General features: G+C 62.0%; 1 protein-coding gene across 16 annotated transcripts in view; it reads left to right on the top strand.

Moving 5' to 3' along the window:
* The window catches only part of LRRFIP1 (LRR binding FLII interacting protein 1), a 107583-nt gene that overhangs the window by 54881 nt on the left and 39908 nt on the right, over positions 1-12794 (top strand). For 3 of the 16 annotated variants that reach the window (XM_036022656.1, XM_036022654.1, XM_036022665.1), the window contains exon 3: positions 9305-9364. The exons of 11 other annotated variants lie outside the window; for them this stretch is intronic. In XM_036022656.1, the coding sequence (XP_035878549.1) occupies positions 9305-9364 (60 nt within the window). Of the gene's footprint in view, positions 1-2370; positions 2419-3410; positions 3456-4078; positions 4130-5400; positions 5440-9304; positions 9365-12794 lie in introns of all 16 variants that reach the window. 2 more of the 16 variants (XM_028509697.2, XM_036022653.1) reach the window with 2 other exon arrangements.

Below are 12794 nucleotides of genomic sequence, written 5' to 3'. Positions count from 1 at the left end.
AGTCGTGACGTGGGCACCGGCCCCTGTCTGTGCCTGGCTGGTGCTCCCAGGGTCCGGGAATTAACAGGCGTGTGGGTGCTGGAGCCAAGTCACACGTGCAGGGTCTCGGGAAGAAGTGAGCCGGGAGAGGCGGGCTGGGACCCGCAGCACAGACATAATTGTCCCAGATGCAGACAGGGGGCGCCATCCGGAAATTGCCCCTTGGAGGTGCTCATGACTGGTCCCGGGCAGGGACCCCACACTAGCGTGGGGTCAGGGCAGCCGCTGGCGCACAAAGTGCGACCGGCCGTCGGCAGAAACTCGGGCGCACGGGCAGACGCCAAGGCCCGTCCCTGGTCCTGAGATTCGTGACAGGGAGGATGAGGCAGTAAGGGCTCCCCCCCAGCCCACGTGGCTGTTTCCGGGGATGGGGTCTCTCCTCTGGAATCAAGGCTGTTCCTGAAAGCCAAGCACCTCTGGCACCCTTGGGGCTCTCACTCACCTGCATGCCTCGCCCGCGGATCCCTCCGGTTCTGGAGTTCGCTGGGCCACCCCGTGAGCTCGCATCAGCACGACCCACTCACAGCACTCACTTACTACGTGTTTCTGGGGTCTCCTCCCCGCCCCCCCCCAGAACAACACAGAAATGCAGCGAGAGTTCCCGTAAGGCAGCTACTTGGAACCACCCCCCTCCCCCCGCCCCGAAATGAGATGGAAGATTCCAGACACTGGCTCTTACCCTTACAACGGGAAGAGCAGGAGGTCATGTGCAACACCTGACCAGGACAGGCACAAAGGAGACGGGAAAACAGGGAATTCAGGGGAAAAATAGGGAAATTCCAGAAGAGACTTCTTTTGGGATTTAAATATGGCTTTATGAATGTATATAGGGCCGTCTCCCGTTTTTTTAAAGATTTTATTTGTTTATTTTTAGAGAGGGAAGGGAGGGAGAAAGAGAGAGAAACATCAATGTGCGGTTGCTGGGGGCCGTGGCCTGCAACCCAGGCATGTGCCCTGACTGGGAATCGAACCTGCGACACTTTGGTTCGCAGCCCGCGACAGTCCACTGAGCTACGCCAGCCAGGGCCCATCTCCCACTTTAAAAGCCATCGTCTGTCTCTGTAATTTCAGCCGTGAAACCAAGCAGGGTGACGCCCTCCCAGTTTGCTCGCTGGAGTCGGAGAGCCACTCGGCTGCTACCAGCTGGAGGCCAAGGAGCCTTAGGCTGTGGCCTCTGACTCAGTCCGACGCTGGGACACGCCCTGGGAGTGTGGGCTATTGTTTCCGCAGTCTGTAGCCTAGAGCAAGTCACGCACAGACAGAGATTAGGCCCCTGTACGTCCGACACCACAGTTCTGTACGGGGTGACTATTCAAAGCCTCACCCAGCTCTCCCTCCTGGTTGTCCCTCCCCCGGTTCTCTCCTCCCACCGCCCCGAAAAGGGAGGCCAGGCCGTCGCCCGGCCAGAGGGCTGGCGTTGGTCGGGCCGCCCCTCCAAGGAGACGGCGGCCCAGCCGGCCGCGGCCGCGGCGTGGAACAATGCCAAAGCTCGTTTTGTGCTTCTCACACCCACTTTCCCCTCCTGATCACGAGGCTCCACTGTGTAACAAGGAGAATCTCACCTGTGGGTGGAGCTTGGGTTGGCTGTTCCCTGATTTTCTACCTGGAAGTCGAGGGCAAAGCGAGGAGAAAGCCAAACCCCGTTGTCCGGACGCCGCCCACCCGGGCTCCCGCTGCCTCGGGAATGACCGGGTTCAGGGACAGCGGGGGCCGGCCCGAGTCCGTTTTCCTGGCTCCGACCAGGATGCCCCGTGGAGACAGGCGAGGCAGACACGGGGGGGGAGGGGGGGGGGCGTGAGCTGAGGGACACACAGGGCGGGACCGGCAGACCGGCCCTCCTCCCTGTCCCGAGGCCTCTGCCTCGTGGCCCTGACGGCACCCGGAGTCCCCCATCTCCTGCGCCCAGCCCAGCACGGGTGTCAGGCAGCGGGCACGCGTGGCCGGGAAGCCAGGGGCGGTCACAGTGGCCCCGCTTCCCACCAGGCTTTCTCACTCCTGGGTGCGGCACGGGATTGGCCGTCAGCGCTGTCCCTCTGCACCAGCAGGGAGGGCTCAGGGCCAATCCCTGGTGTCCAGGGAGCCGCCCCGCCCCCAGCAGTGCTGCGCCCCTGCTCCCGGGGCCTGCGGGTGGGTGGCAGGGGGCGGGGAGGGTGTGCCCAGGCTCCCGGTGGCGCTGCCTCTGCGGAACCCGACCTGCTGTCACCGCTTTGTCTTGGCGTGTAACCCGCACCGTGTGTGGCTTGGCGGCCGCTGGGGAATGCATGTCCCAACGGTTCCTTACGCGGTGACCATTTCGCTTCTCGCCTAATTGTCTCTTCCTTCCGTCTGTAGAAGTACTATGGGCTGGACACCAAGTGGGGCGACATCGAGCAGTGGATGGTAGGCCTCGAGCGCGATGTGAGGAGCTGGCACGGCTCCCGGGGTGGTCGCTGCACCGAGTGACGGCGTCAGAGGGTCCCCATGCCCCGTAACTCAGTCCCGAGGGGTTTCCGCAGGTCCCTCCGGTGTCCGGCCTGGTGGGTGACACGCGTCCAGGCCTGGCCAGGCGTCTGGCCCCTGCAGTCTCCAGGCCGGCGCTAGTGGGGGGTCTCCCCCCTCCCTGACCCCTTGGGGCAGAGGACTGTCCACTAGGGACACTCGGGCGTCTGTCCCCGTGTGAGAGCTCCCCCCGTTTCCGTCCTGCCTCCCCTGCTCTAGTTGGAACCCAGAGGTCACGCTGCGCTCCATTTCCTTCACTCCCCACTGGGGCCAGCGGGCCGGCCGCCCTCATTCTGCCCTTCCTCTGCCTTCCCTGTCGCCCCGCCCCCACCTCGCCCACCGGGCCCACCGAGACCCCTGTTCTCGGGTGAGAAAATCGCTTTCGCTTCCCACCGTTTCCCAGAACAGCCGCTCTGCCTTCCTGTGTCCGCTGAGAGATGGCTCAGCCCTCGTGACACCCTGTCCTTCCGCCCGCCCCAGAGGACACGGCGCTGTCCACGGTCCCCAGAGGACACGGCTCCTCCTCGCTGAGTCGGGCACCTGGCTGTGCCGCACCGCCCCTGTCCCCGTCACCGGCCTCCCGGACGTTACCACGGGCCTTCAGCCCTTGGGAGCACACGGCCAGGAGGAGAATGCCCTGTTCAGTGCCCCTTACAACACGTATCGACAAAATCAGGAAGCGTGAAATCACCGCCTAAGCTCCTAGATGCCGGTCTAGGTGTTACAAGGAGGGCAGTGGAGTGCTGGGGCCGTAAAGAGCACACAGGCCCCCTCAGTCTGAAACACGAGCTTCGCCCTGTCCCTGTCCCGAGGGGCTGTCCTGCAGGGGGGCTGTCGGAGGCCGCTCCTGCGTGTCCCTAACCTTCCTGCCGTCTCCTCCTTTGCTCCGCCAGGAAGACAGTGAGCGCTACTCCCGCCGATCCAGACGGAACACGTCGGTCAGTACCGCGTTACCGCGTCCACGCGCTGCTCGGGCACTTAGATGGGAGTCGAACCCGTAGTGTTAGCGGCTGAAATACATACATGTGTTTATATGTGATACCTGCGTGCGTGTGCCCCTCCGTGAAGTTGATGGAAGAAACTAGAACGGCTGTTGCTGCATAAGCGAAAACCGTGAACTCGGCCCGTAGCGTCTGGACCTGGTTCGGGGGGGGGGGAGAGAGTTTGGGAAACCGCCGAGGACTGTTAACACAGGCGTGGCGTCTCCGTGCGTGTGTGCTGCCGCGGACCCCCGGGCGCTTCGCAGGGCAAACGCACAGGGCAGCGTGATGCTCGCAGAGACGCATCTCCCTTGCACCTTGCTGGAGTATTCGTAATTGCATGTGACAAAAAACGTGCACTTTGGGAAGTGAGCTGACACCCAGCCGAGTCACGGCAGCGCTTTAAAGGAACGCCTGTGAAGCCGGGCTAGCCCGCAGCAGCCCTCGGGAAACGGAGGCGCCCGAGCGAAGCCGGAGTGGGCGAGGTGGGGCGTCGGCCACCCCCGGCCCCGCCCCCCGCCAGCACGGGGTCTCTGGGTCCCGCTGCCTCGTCACACCCGTCTCGTTCTCTCTCTCACCAGGCTTCCGACGAAGACGAGCGCCTGTCCGTGGGCAGCCGCGGGAGCCTGAGGGTCAGTGCCCGGGCGACCGAGTCCGCGTGGGTGGTCAGTGTGTGTCCGGGTCCCTCACTTGTTCCTCCCCGCGCTGGCCTTCCCTGCCCTCGGTCCCCGTCCCCTTGGCCTCAGTGTCCAACCGACCGGACATGTGTTTAAAATCTGCTCAGGGGGTGGGCAGAGCGGGGGAGGGGGAGGGGAAGTGGGGGACATCTGCAGTCCTGCCAATCACAGAAAACACATTTTAATGGAAACAAAAGCTAGGGTGGGGTGGGGGGGTGTTCCAACAACTGTAGTTGCACAACAGTAAACAAAGGCAAGAGAAAGTCGACTGCATTCGCGGGATGTCCCCTCGTTGCCGTGGGGCCAGTCCTACGGGACGGTGGCCCAGGCCGCACCCCCGTGACGTCTTTCTCCAGGGGCCGGGGCCTCTGTGTTTTCCCACGTCTGTCCCTGGGACAGCACGGCCACCCCTTGGCCGGTCGTGCCCACCTGCACGCCCCCTCTCCAGCCGACTCTGCGCCTCACCGGCCGAGCGGGTTGCCTGGGGGGAGCCCGGCAGAAGGGTCCCCGAGGGCTGCATCTGCTCTCCTCCAGGGGGCGCCCCTTCTGTCACCTGGATGAAACCTCCTCCTCACGGCCGCTTAACGGCTGATAAACACGAAGACCTGTTTTCCTTACACTTTCCGAAAGGGCTCACGATTGTGTTTGCGAACTGCTGTGTGCTTCGGGAAGCACAGCCGGGAAGCTGTGGCTTTAGGCCGGCCCATGGGTCGGCGCACATCCGGTTAGCTCGCCCCGGGGTCGGAGTCGCGCCCCGCTGGGGGGCAGTAATTAGGTCTCGGAGCAGCCGCCAGGCAGGGCGGAAGGCTCACTCTTAACCCCCAGGACGTGACACCAGGATGTCACCCCCAGACTCCACTGGGCACCAGGTGTGCCTGTGGCTCTGCCGTCTACAGTGGCGGCAGTTGCACCGAGGTGCCCCACCCGAGGGAGCCGGGGCGGACCTCAGAGGAGGGGATGCAGTCGCTCTAACCGCTTCAGAGGCGGGGAATCGCGGCGGCATCTGGCGTGGGCACCCCAGGCCACGTCGCTGGCTTCACCGTGGCCGTCACTCCGATGTGGCTCCTTCTGCAAACCCACGCGAGGTCCCAGACGCCCCGAGGGAGCTGACGCTGTGTTAACCTGTTCCGTTTTGCCCACCCTCTGGTGTCGTCCTGTTTCACTTCGAGTTTTAATGGCTGTGGCCTCTCTTTTCTGTCCTCCCCCTCGTCTGTCCTGCTGCACAGCCACAGCCCGACTTGGACACCGGCGGTCCCTGCACCTGGGTGAGACGGTTGCATGATTTGCTGTGTGACCCTGAGGGTGTCGTGTGACAGATGATAACCGGTGTCGCCCCACTAATCTCACGGGTGTTTGTCTAAAAAGCCAACTGCATCTTTGCCCAAAAAGATACCCACGCCGCCCCCCAGCCTCCACCTGGGGACCGAGGGCCAGAGGCAGGCGCCCCGTCCAGTGCTGGGTCTTCCCCCGGGGCCCCGGGTGCGGCTCCGGCCGCCTAGTCGGGCTCCGGGCCAGACCTGTGCAGGCTGCATGAGCGCCGGCTGTGTGCCGCGCTGTGCCGGCGGCTCTGGGTCCCTGGGGGACAGTGGGGCTGGAGACCCCCTGATCTCAGGGAACTCAAACCAGATCAAGAATTCCAGAAGCCTCGACAGTCCCTTTAAAAGATTGAATTTACAGTCGCTTCATTTCCTGAAAAAGCCCGTTGTTTCTAATCTGCACCCGTTCAAATGGGTGCTGGACGGGGCTCCTTCGCCTGAAAGGCCCCCCCGTCCCAGCGACAGAACAAAGGCTTTCCACCCAAATCCGAGGTTGCCCCTTGCACCCGCCCCGGGGAGCGGCCGTGCTTCCCGAGGCCCGTGAGCGCGCCCCGAGCTCGAAGGAAGGTCTGGTCTCCGCAGAAAGACCCTCGGCGCCGAGGCTGCGGGAGTGGCCCCCCCTTCACTCCCAGAGCTCCCCTAAAACCCTCTCCTGCCTTGTTCATTCTAGAGGATCTCAGAATTCTTTAACAAAGTCCTGGTTTAGAAAAGTGCCCTTACCTTTAAGGCGACAATCAGTAATGCCGCCGTGTACCCCCAGGCCTCCTGGGGGCGCCACTGAGCTCCGAGGAGGGGACCGGCGGTCCAGCCCGGCCCGTGGCTCAGTCCCCAGGACGAGGGGCCCGCCGCGGCAGCGGACGGGCGGGGACACGCCGGAGCTCCGGAAAGTGCCCCTCTCCCCCGATGACACTGGCAGGCGAGGGCATTTCTGTGACCATTTTTTAGGCCATGACGTGCGTTAGCAACACGTTTCTGGGTGTTTAGCCCTTTTATCTCCCGCTGAGAGAGGGCCACGCTCAGGCCGGTCCCTGGTGGAGGGGGAGACGGCCTCGCGGGGCAGCGACAGCCAGGGGCAACTTCTGGGGTCCGCTTCTCCCTCCGGCTCGCACTCCGGCCTGACGGAGGGCGCCCGGCGCTGCTCGTGCAGGTTTGCCGTTGCTCTCTCCCATGCTCCCCGTCTCCCACGCCCCTTGTGGGGCACTAACCTCACACAGATCGTCACACACGCTAACAAGGGGCTCCTGCATGTGAAGTGGGTGTGTGACGTGGGTGGACGCTGTGAGAGCACTGACCCACTAACCGCACAGGACGCACCGCTGGGATGAGTGGTTGGGATGGGGCCGGAGTCCCCCCACCGGATCTTTCCCCTTTTAGCAGACGCTGGTCTGCGAGGGCCTGTCCGGCTCTCAGGTGGCAGTGCTGCCCACGTCCTGTGGGCGGGACTCCCCGCGGGGCCTGTTAGAATGCAGATTCCGGGCCTCCGGGCGATCCCCCAGGTCGGGGCCCAGGGTGCCAAGGAGCAGGCCGGGTGACGGCGATGCGGGTGGACGGCACGGCGCGGAGCGTGGGAAACACCCTGTAGGGAAAGCTGGTGGACGGCAGAGACCGCGGACGAAGCTGGCCTGGGGTCTTTGGGCTTTCTGTCCTTGAGTTGCCGTTAATTTTCAGCTCCCCCGACCCTATCAGGGCACAGGGAGCGGGCCCACCCACCTCCACACGGCACCCAGGACACCCGAGAGCAGAATTGGCGGTTTCTTCAAGGAGGTCAAAGACCTTTGCACTGTAGAGGTGCAGACCCAGTAGGTTTGGGGACAGGTCCTAGGACAGTACTTGCTTCCCCACGACCGAGCTCTGCTCCAGCACAGAGGGGTGCATGCCCCCCCCCAACGCCCCCGAAGGCAGAGGCTCCCGCTGTCTTCATGGAAGGTGGGGGTGGGGAAAGGGTGACAAATGGGAGCGGATGCCACCAGCCTCCCCGCCCTCTGCTCCGGGCTGTCGCCCCGTCGGAGGAGGAGACCAAAGGGCAGGGTTCCTCTAAAGCAGTCCCTGCTTCATCAGCGGCATGGAGACTCGGAGTGTTTGTATGGGGCCCATTCTCACTCCTCGCTCAGTGCGGTGAAGTCCACGTTACCCAGATTGGATCGCTGTCAGCCTGCCTTGTTGTGTTTTTTACAGAACCCAGGTTTTTAAAAAGATTTATTTATTTATTTTTAGAGCGAGGGGAAGACAGGGAGAGAAACATCTGTGTGTGGTTGCCTCTCAAGCGCCCCCTACTGGGATCCTGGCCCACAACCCAGGCATGGGCCCTGACTGGGAATCGAACCAGTGACCCTTTGGTTCGCAGGCTGGCACTCAAGCCGCTGAGCCACAGCAGCCAGGATCAGAACTAGTTTTTAAGCAGATGTCAAGAGGATAAGGCCAAGGCCTGAAGTACAGACATCAGTGACACACATTTCCATATCCAATAATCCTGTTGGTCAAGAGAAGAAATCAGACCATTACACGGAGTATAAAATTCCTGACAATCTCTAAACACTTTTTCTATTAAATTTATGTCAGAAATGCTTTAAAATTTCTTCTAGAGTTTTCCAATTGAATGCTGAGAGATTTCTACACACTCTTCTTTAATTTAGAAACTTCAAGTTGGTGTGTTTGGGGTTGTTTTTTTTTTTTTTTTTTTTTGAGTTGTAGCAAAAGTAAATGCAGAGTTTTAATAGTCCAGATCTCACGAATCTGGATTTACACTCTGGAAGTTCATTTATTGATTCTACACTGATGTCACGGCTAGTGCCGAGCGCCGCCCCTCCCCGTGTCCGCAGGGCCGACCTCCCGGTGGCCTGGGCGAGTGCGTGGCTGTGCATGTCCACACGGGCCAGGAGGGGCACGGCCCAGTGGGCTAAGGGACGAAGGTCCGCAGCCGGGGCTTCTGTTTGGAACTCGGACTCGTGTCCACGAGCCGGGCACCTCCTTCCCTTTTCCCCAGTCGTGTGGCCTGCCCCTCCTCCTTCTGCCACGAGGGCCGGTTGTGTCTTTGTCACGGGGCGTCTGCTCCTCAGCAGAAACCTCCTTGGGGACGGGCGCGAGCAGCCTAGACAGCCCGGAGCGCTGGGCCGGGGGGACCTGAGGGGCATGTGTGCAGCATGGTGAGCTTTCTCCTATTTTTACTGGAGGACAAACTGTGAAATCGTGAAATAAGTCCTCAGATTTCACTTTGGGGGGAAGTAAAGTGGGAAGACTGGACAAATGGAAAACTAACGTGGGGGACGTAGGTGCACCACTGTTCTTCCGAGATGCGCTTTTCTGTGTAATCCTGGGTTGCCCAGCAGCTGTGTCCGAACTTTCTGACCACGGCTTCCTCGTGGGCCGCGCGCATCGAGAACGCGCCCGAGCCAAGGCCTGACAGCCGACTGGCTCTGGCCGGACCTGCACCCCACTGCCCAGCAGCCAGGCATCCCCGGAGCTGGGGTTTTCACGGCACGGCCGAGGGGCTGGAACGAGAAGAAACCGCCAGAAAGCAACTGCCCCCAGGCCCCCGGCTTCATCCGCAGGAGATGCCCTGCAGCTGTTCACAAGGGACCCCCAGTGGACCCCCCTGAGCTGCAGAGGGGCAGGGGGAGGGCAGGAGGCGTTCGGGGTGGCCAGGGGTGGGGGTGCTAGGCTCCGGGTTCTCCTGGGCTTTCCTTCCCCTGCTCCACCCAGAAAGCTCGGTGTGTGCCTGGCACGTCCCTGCTGGCCGGTGTGTGTCTGTCTGCGCCCTGTCCTCTCTCGGTCGCTGATGATGTCACTTTCTCTCCTCTTCTCTCCCTTAAAACAGACAAATGGGTATGATGGAGACTTGTATGGATCGCAGTCCCTGAGCAGGAGGTCTGGCAGGGTCAGTATCGTCCGTTTGCATGCCTGAAACCCGGGCAGGGTGCGGCAACGGCAACGCTTTCTAAAGTGTAGCCGCTTTTTTGTTTCTGTGTTGTAGCGGGCCTCCCCCCGCCCCCTGCCCCCATAGTGCATGCCAGAATGAGAGCTAGCGTTTTTCAGTCAACATTCTCATAACGGGAGTCCTCTGACATTCTACGCGTTAGTGTAAGAGATTCATGTTCGTCGGAATCTCCACGTTTAAAAGATCTGGGATCACAGATCCGCTCTTCCGATATTGTGCTGCCCCGGGTGCATGTGTGCAGTGTGTGGGGATCACGTTGGAATTCGACACTGCCGGTCTCGCCTCCCCGGTCTTCGGTCTTGAAGACGCAGCCAGAGCCCGTGTGTTCTGCACGCTCACAGGCCGGGGTGGGAGGCGGAAGGGGGTCTGGCCGAGAGGGAGGGAGGGGGGCTGAGCAGGAGAAAGGCACCGAAGCAGCAGCAGGCGTGGCCGGGAGGCGGGCTGCGGAGGGTTTACTGGGAGGGCTCCGTGGACTTCAGGAGGTTAAACTGGACACATTGTTCAGTTGCATGACCTGCCGCAGCTCTGTTTGGTATTCAGTTCTCCGGAATCTCCCCGCACCTGCCGTTTGCTCCACCTTTCTGTGGTGATACATGTTACTAGCTGTGTAAAGTACCGTGTCTTCAAATGTGTCTCAGTGGTGTTAAGGTATCGCATCTGTACACGTGAATGATGCGTTCAGGTTTCAAAGCGGGAGGCCAGCCCCGCTCTCGCTTCCGGAACCGGACCGAGAGTTCCCCCCTTGCTTCCCCCTGCCTCCCCCCGTGAAGGATCGCGTCCACCCTGCTCCGTACACACCCTCCCCGTGTGCGGCTCTGCCCTCCCACCCTGCTGCTCTTTGCGGGGATGTCCCGTGGACGCCCTCCAGTCCGTCCCCTGTCCCCCTGAGTCGCCCACAGAGCAGCAGCCTGTGGCGTGCGGGCCCTCGGGACCAGAGCCGCCAGGTGCTCCGACGGCCCAGGCTGCCCGCCCCTCGGGGCTGCACCGGCTGGGTGGAGACTCTCCGCCCTCCGAGCACCCTCCTCCGTAGCCAGCCGCAGAGCCCCGCAGTCCGGAGTCCAGAGTCCCTGCAGGACACGCTTCCGTGCGACCTGCGCCCGATGTCACGTCCTCTCTCAGACGCCCCCGACGTGGGGCTGCCGCTTCTGTGACAGATCAAGGTGTCCTCAGGCTCCAGGGCCACTGTAGCCACACGTTTTATTGTTGATCGCTTTTTTTTTGCTTAACAATTTTATTATGTTTTTCCATTACCCTTTATCCCCCTTCTGCCTTCCTCCACCTACAGCTCCGTGTTCATCTTTGATTCTTACGTTAAACCAGCAACAGTGCGCTGTGTGGTTTATTAGGATTTAAGTCCCACCTCGAGAAATGCACGAGACGTTGATGGTAAAGCTGTTCACCACAGAGTCAAATTGGGCAGGAATTTGGTTTCGTAAATGATCAGGGAGTGCGATGGTGGGAGAACCAAACCACCCACAGCTCATGCCGAGGCGTGTGCGGGCAGACCCCCGAGCAGGAGCCCCTGAGGATGAGTTTAGGGAGAGGCTGGGTGGGGCTGGGAAGACTGCCAGGTGCGGGGGGTTGGGGGGGGCGGCTGTGGGGGCAGAGACGTGCCAGACGGAAGGGGGGTGTCTGCAGACATCGCATCCCCTGCGAGGGGGCCCAGCCCGTGCAAGAGGACCCCTTGCTGGTCCGGATGCCCGCCACGGACCCCCTCGTCTGCAGCGTCCAGCCCCTGCCCATCCAGATTCCGGGCTGGGCCTGAGCTTGTTGGAGGATGTACCCAACGCACCGTGAAGACAGCCGCAGGGCCGTCGCTTTCTGTGGACAGGGGCCCCCAGCTGGAGGGGACGGCTCGCTCAGGCCCCTGCCTGCGTGGGGCTCAGGGCCGGGCTGCAGCCCTCAGGTCGCTGGCCTGGAGGGCGGCCATGGGAGGTGTCGCCACAGACGGAGTTTTAGTTCGCTGAGAGGCGGGTGATACTGAATGTGGACTGGGAGGCGACTGTCCGTCCCTTGTACACAGGGTGACACTAGAGAAGGAAATTGTGGGAAACGGTCCCAGTTCAGCCGCACGACTCACAGAGACGCAGCCACAACCGCCGGCTGCTAGGAGTCCCCCCCGCGGCAGACTCCCGACCCTTCCTGCTCTGGAGGGCGGCTGCGGCGTGGCCGTGTCCTCTGAGCTCTGCGTCCGCCTTTGCCCGGGGCAGGTGGGCTTTGGGGACCCTAGGGGCGTGCACACCACTTACAACGTCTTCTCTGGTGCCCAGAATTCCAGCTACAGCGGCGACGGCAGGTCCTCCGCCTGGTCATCGTCCAGAGAGGAGTCGCTGGTTGGTCCCCCTTCCCGTCTTCCCCACCCTCCCTCCGGGGGCGGCCGGTTTGCCGCATGCAGCCTTGCGTGTGTGCGTGTGTGCGTGTGGGTTCGGCTCTCGCCTCCTTTAACACGTGTGTTACATACAAGCTTCCCTCGGAGGGGCGGCAGGGTCCGCTCCGCAGCGGTGACGGTCGCGCTGCCTCCAATTCCGACTTGGCCCACGTCCTTTCGAATTCACGTCCGGCTGTTTGACAGTGGATCGTGGGATTCAGCTCGGTAGCGTGAACGGAAGTATTTAGGTGGCTATGTTGCCGTTAGCATTCATCAGAAGGAGAAAAAACATAAGAAGGCCTTGAATGTCTTTCCTTGAAAGTCCCTGCAAACAGAATTACTTTGTAAGGTGCACGCAAACCTGGGGCCAGTTTCTCAGGGAGGGACTAGAACTCGGAGTGAAAGTCAGACCCCGGTCCACAGGGCTGGCTGCCCATCAGCTCCTCCCCACGGTCCAGGGCCCGCCTCCGTTCTGCAAGGCAAACATTGCTCAGCTCTTTAAGCGCCCCGAGAGGTCAGGCTTGTTTGTCCCAGGTAGGGTCCACGTGCACAGCAAACAGGGGGGCTCAGGGAGGAGGGAGGTCCCCGTCAGCCGCGTTTCCTCCTGGAACAGAAGACGCACCTGCCCGCCAGGTGCGCCTCTGCCGCAGCAGACACACTGCAGTCCGCACACAGGGACAGGCTCGTCTTCAGCGAGTGTCAGGAGCGAGAACGTGCACTCGACCTTAAGGTTTAGGGAAAGGGGTGGGGGAGACAGAATGTGTGGAAAGTGACTGGGCGGACCCACAGGGGTCTGTCTCCTCGCCTCTACCATGCTTGGGCCCCCCCGCCCCCATCAGCGTGCTCAGCCCCTCCCCAGAAGCCCACCGCCCACTGTGGCCAGCAGGGACCGCACTCCAGCCTCCCCACCGGCTCTGGCCCGTGCCCCCCCGCCCCCCCGAGACTGAGCTCTGAGTGAATCTAAACAAGGTCAGCTCTAAGCCTCAAAACCCTGGTGGGTCT

This window comes from Phyllostomus discolor, chromosome 4 (assembly GCF_004126475.2).
Source record: "Phyllostomus discolor isolate MPI-MPIP mPhyDis1 chromosome 4, mPhyDis1.pri.v3, whole genome shotgun sequence".
Lineage (NCBI taxonomy): Eukaryota > Metazoa > Chordata > Mammalia > Chiroptera > Phyllostomidae > Phyllostomus > Phyllostomus discolor.
The sequence above is the reverse complement of the archived record's forward strand: the minus strand, read 5'-3'. Positions and strand labels throughout refer to the sequence as shown.